This window comes from Trachypithecus francoisi, unplaced genomic scaffold (assembly GCF_009764315.1).
Source record: "Trachypithecus francoisi isolate TF-2019V2 unplaced genomic scaffold, Tfra_2.0 Lachesis_group12, whole genome shotgun sequence".
Classification (NCBI taxonomy): domain Eukaryota; kingdom Metazoa; phylum Chordata; class Mammalia; order Primates; family Cercopithecidae; genus Trachypithecus; species Trachypithecus francoisi.
In genome coordinates, this window is record NW_022681457.1 from 65330429 (window position 1) to 65334942 (window position 4514).

Here is a 4514-nt window from a genome sequence, read left to right on the forward strand (position 1 = left end):
CCAGGCCTCTAGCTTCCTCCTTCCCCAAACTCAGGAGTTCAGGTCTGCAGTCCCCCCTTCCTCAGGCACAGAAGCCCCATCTCCACTCCCCTCTGTCCTCAGAACACAGGTTCCCAGCCCCCTTCCTAGGATCCTCAAGTTCAAAAGAGGCTGAAAACTTCCCTCTCAGCAGGCTCAGGAGTCCTGCCCCTCTCCCCACCGGGCCCGCCGCCTCTTTTCTAATTTTTAAATTTATTTTTATTTTTATTTTTTGAGACAGAGTCTCGCTCTGTCACCCAGGCTGGAGTGCAGTGGCACAATCTCAGCTCACTGCAACCTCTGCCAGGTTCAAGCAATTGTCCTGCCTCATCCTCCCAAGTAGCTGGGACTACAGGCAGCCGCTGCCAAGCCCAGCTAATTTTTTTGTATTTTAGTAGAGATGGCGTTTCACTGTCTTAGCCAGGATGGTTTCGATCTCCTGACCTCATGATCCACCCGCCTTGGCCTCCCAAAGTGCTAGGATTACAGGCATGAACCACCGTACCTGACCTTTTTTATTTTTGGAGACTGGGCTTCACTCTGTGACCCAGGCCAGAGTCCAGTGGCACTATCTCAGCTCACTGCAGCCTTGATCTCCCTGGGTCAAGCAGTCCTTCCACCTCAGCCTCCCGAGTAGCTGGGACCACAGGTGTGTGCCACCACACCCAGCTGTGCCCCTCTTGTCTTAAGATGGTCTTCAGGTCTCAGCTTCTTCAGCTTGTGCCTTCAGTCCCTTATTCTGTCTGAGAAACTTAGATCCCTCACTCTCTCCAAATACAACCACTTCCTCAATATTCAAAGGGCTTCCTCCAATGCTGGGTGCGCTGGCTCACACCTGTAATCGCAGCACTTTGGGAGAATGAGGAGGAGGGTGGATCACCTGAAGTCAGGAGTTCGAGACCAGCCTGGCCAACATGTGAAACCCTGTCTCTACTCAAAATACAAAAATTAGATGGGCATAGTGGCACCCACCTGTAGTCTCAGCTACTCGGAAAACTGAGGCAGGAGAATTGCTTGAACCCGGGAGGCAGAGGTTACAGTGAGCCAAGATCACGCCACTGCATTCCAACCTGGGCAACAGAGCAAGATTCTATTAAAAAAAAAAGGGGGGGGCAGGCACGGTGGCTCACACCCATAATCCCAGAACTTTGGGAGGCCGAGGTGGGCGGATCACCTGAGGTCAGGAGTTCGAGACCAGCCTGACCAACATGGAGAAACCCAATCTCTACTAAAACTACAAAATTAGCGAGGCATGGTGGTATATGCTTGTAATTCCAGCTACTCGAGAGGCTGAGGCAGGAGAATCGTCTGAATCCGGGAGGCAGAGGTTGGGGTGAGCTGAGATTTCACCATTGCATTCCAGCCTGGTCAACAAGAGTGAAAGTCCGTCTTAAAAAAAAAAAAAGGCTGGGCGCGGTGGCTCAAGCCTGTAATCCCAGCACTTTGGGAGGCCGAGACGGGCGGATCACGAGGTCAGGAGATCGAGACCATCCTGGCTAACATGGTGAAACCCCGTCTCTACTAAAAAATACAAAAAACTAGCTGGGCGAGGTGGCGGGCGCCTGTAGTCCCAGCTACTTGGGAGGCTGAGGCAGGAGAATGGCGTGAACCCGGGAGGCGGACCTTGCAGTGAGCTGAGATCCGGCCACTGCACTCCAGCCTGGGGGACAGAGCAAAACTCCGTCTCAAAAAAAAAAAAAAAAAAAAAAAGGCTTTCTCGGAATAAATTGCTTTCTTGTCTCTCTTTGGTTTTTTTTTTTTTTTTTTTCAGCTTTATTGAGATACAATTCAATGGATTTGGGTATATTCAGAGTTGTGCAACCTAACACCACAGGCTAACTGTAGGATATTTTCATTACCCTGAAAAGAAACCCTACACCCCGCCGGGCACGATCGTTCATGCCTGTAATCCCAGCACTTTGGGAGGCCAAGGCAGGTGGATCACAAGGTCAGGAGATCGAGACCATCCTGGCTAACATGGTGAAACCCCACCTCTACTAAAAATACAAAAAATTAGCCCGGCATGGTGGCGGGCATCTGTCGTCCCAGCTACTCAGGAGGCTGAGGCAGGAGAATGGCATGAACCCAGAAGGCGGAGCTTGCAGTGAACCTAGACTGTGCCACTGCACTCCAGCCTGGGTGACAGAGGGAGACTCCATTTCAAAAAAAGAAAAAGATTTACACTTCCCTAATGATTGTGTCCGGCATCTTTCATGTGCAAACTGGCCATTTGTTAGTGGTTTTTGCTTCTTTTAAAAACTGCTGAGCCATCCATAAACATTTTCAAAATGCAGGGTATGTTTTTCAGTGTTAAGGCAACTGTTTTGATGTGTTTTCCTTTGCTCTCTATCACCAAATATTGTACATACAAATAGTAAGACTGGGCTTTGTGTTGTCCATTGTTAATCCTAAATGCAACAAAACACATGGAGACTTTGAAAATCCTTCAGAATAATGCTATAGTTAAGATTTTGCTAAAGCAAGTGTTTTTTCTAACTCCTTGAGCTGCATATTGCCTTGAGTAATCATCATCCGAATTGTATCCTCTTGAATTCTTTTGAATTCTTCCCTTGCCCAATCCTTCAGGTATTTGCGATCAGAATCATTTGGAACTTGCTGAATTGTTTGGAAAATCCTTCTGTAAAGGAGAACTTGCTGCCTTCTGATGAACTGCTTTAACGTTAGTGTTGCTGGGGGTAAGCGGGAAGTGGCCATGTCTACCAGCAGTCCGCTGGAGCCTTAGCTGGTCTTTTTCCTTCTCTTTTTCCTTCTCTCCCTCTCCATTCCTTACCCTATCTCCTTCTCCCCTCGTCCATCTCTTCATCTCACCATAACCTTTTTTTATAAATTTTTAAATTTTTTTTAAAACAGAGTTTCGCTCAGGCTGGAGTGCAATGGCATGATCTCAGCTCACTGAAACCTCTACCTCCCCAGTTCAAGCAATTCTTCTGCCTCACCCTCCAGAGTAGCTGGAGTAACTGGGATTACAGGCACATGCCACTACGCCCGGCTAATTTTTGGGTCCTTAGTAGAGACAGGGCTTTACCATGTTGGCCAGGCTGGTCTCAAACTTCTGACCTCAGATGATCCACTTACCTCTGCCTTCCTAAGTGCTGGGATTACAGGCGTGAGCCACTGTGCCTGGCCTTCACTGTAACTTTTGTGTATCTTTCCCTCTCCCACTTTTACTCTCTATGCCAATCTCTGTCCCCACCTCCCCATATCTGTCTTTCCTTTCTCTGTCCCTCCATCTGCCCTCTTTTCCCCACCCACCACCCTCATACTTAGGCCTCTGTATGATCAGTGGCACCAGGCCAGGCTGGAGCCAGTACTAATGGGCACATCTGTGTGCAGACCCAGGGTGGGTGCTGAGGGCCAGACCCAGGCACCTAGGACTATAAATGCCCCTGCAATGTGGCTGGCCTCAGCCCTGCTCTGGCAGGTGACCCGCAGGCCCCGGGCTCTGAGGCCGAGCCCTTCTCTGAGGTCTCCCTTGTGCCCCCTACTGCCACTGCAGTGGGAGGCCTGGAGGGAAGGCTGGCAGGAGGAACCACACTAACCAGTCTATCTCCCTCTACCCCCAGCTGTGCCTCGGTGTCTTGGGTTTCCTACAGGGTGAGTGCCCCAGAGGGAATGCAGAAAGCTGGTGAGTTGGTCTGGATTTGCAGCAGAGTGTGGGGTGGGGAGCGGCTGGTTGTGCTGGCTCAGGTTGGGAGGCTGTTTGGCATGGCTCTGTGACAGGGGATTGGCCACAGTGGAACTTCTTGGGACAGGGCCCTGGCCAGCTGGGACAAGGGGCTATTTGAGCAGACTGTGTGTCAGGGGATTGGCAAAACTGGTTCTGAGGAGGCTGCGCAGGGCTTTGGGGACAGATGGTGCAAAAGAAGCAACTTCAAGCTAATACTGATATAGATGACTTCATGCCATGGCCTTGACATCAAGCTCCCCATTGTTCTGTGAAGTATGCACCAATACCCCCTTTACAGATGTAGCAGCTGAGGCCCCAAGAAATGAGGTGACTTGCCCAAATTCACTTGGCTAGAAAGCGGCAGAGTCGGCTGGGCAAGGTGGCTCACGACTGTAAGTAATCCCAGCACTTTGGGAGGCCAAGGTGGGAGGATCGCATGAGCCTGGGAGACCAGCTTGGGCAACAGAGTGAGTCTCCTCTCTAAAATAGAAAAAGAAAAGGAAGGAAGGGAGGGAGAGAGGGAGGGAGAGAAGGAGGGAGGGAGAGAGGGAGAGAAAGTGGCAGAGTCTGAATTAGAATCTGACGCATTTAGCTTCCGAATCCACCGGATTATTCTTGACTGCCTCCTCTGGGCTCCTGGTTCCCTCAAGCCCGACGGACGTCTGCGTTTTATGTTTCCAGGGCTGCCGCTTCATCACGGCTTTCTGGGAAAATGGGGGCGCTGAGAAGCCCGACTTCCAGCTATATATGTCGCCACCGCCCACGGGGCCCCCGACGGCGGTGCTGGTGACAGCTCTCCCTGCGTGGG

At 50.9% G+C, this 4514-nt stretch overlaps 1 protein-coding gene across 1 annotated transcript; it reads right to left on the reverse strand.

Moving 5' to 3' along the window:
* Positions 1–2272: 2272 nt before the first annotated feature.
* LOC117093869 (LYR motif-containing protein 2-like) lies at positions 2273–2765 on the reverse strand. The gene has a single exon (XM_033229316.1). The coding sequence runs from the start codon at positions 2731–2733 to the stop codon at positions 2482–2484; it is 252 nt and encodes an 83-aa protein (XP_033085207.1). The 5' UTR covers positions 2734–2765; the 3' UTR covers positions 2273–2481.
* Positions 2766–4514: the final 1749 nt, after the last annotated feature.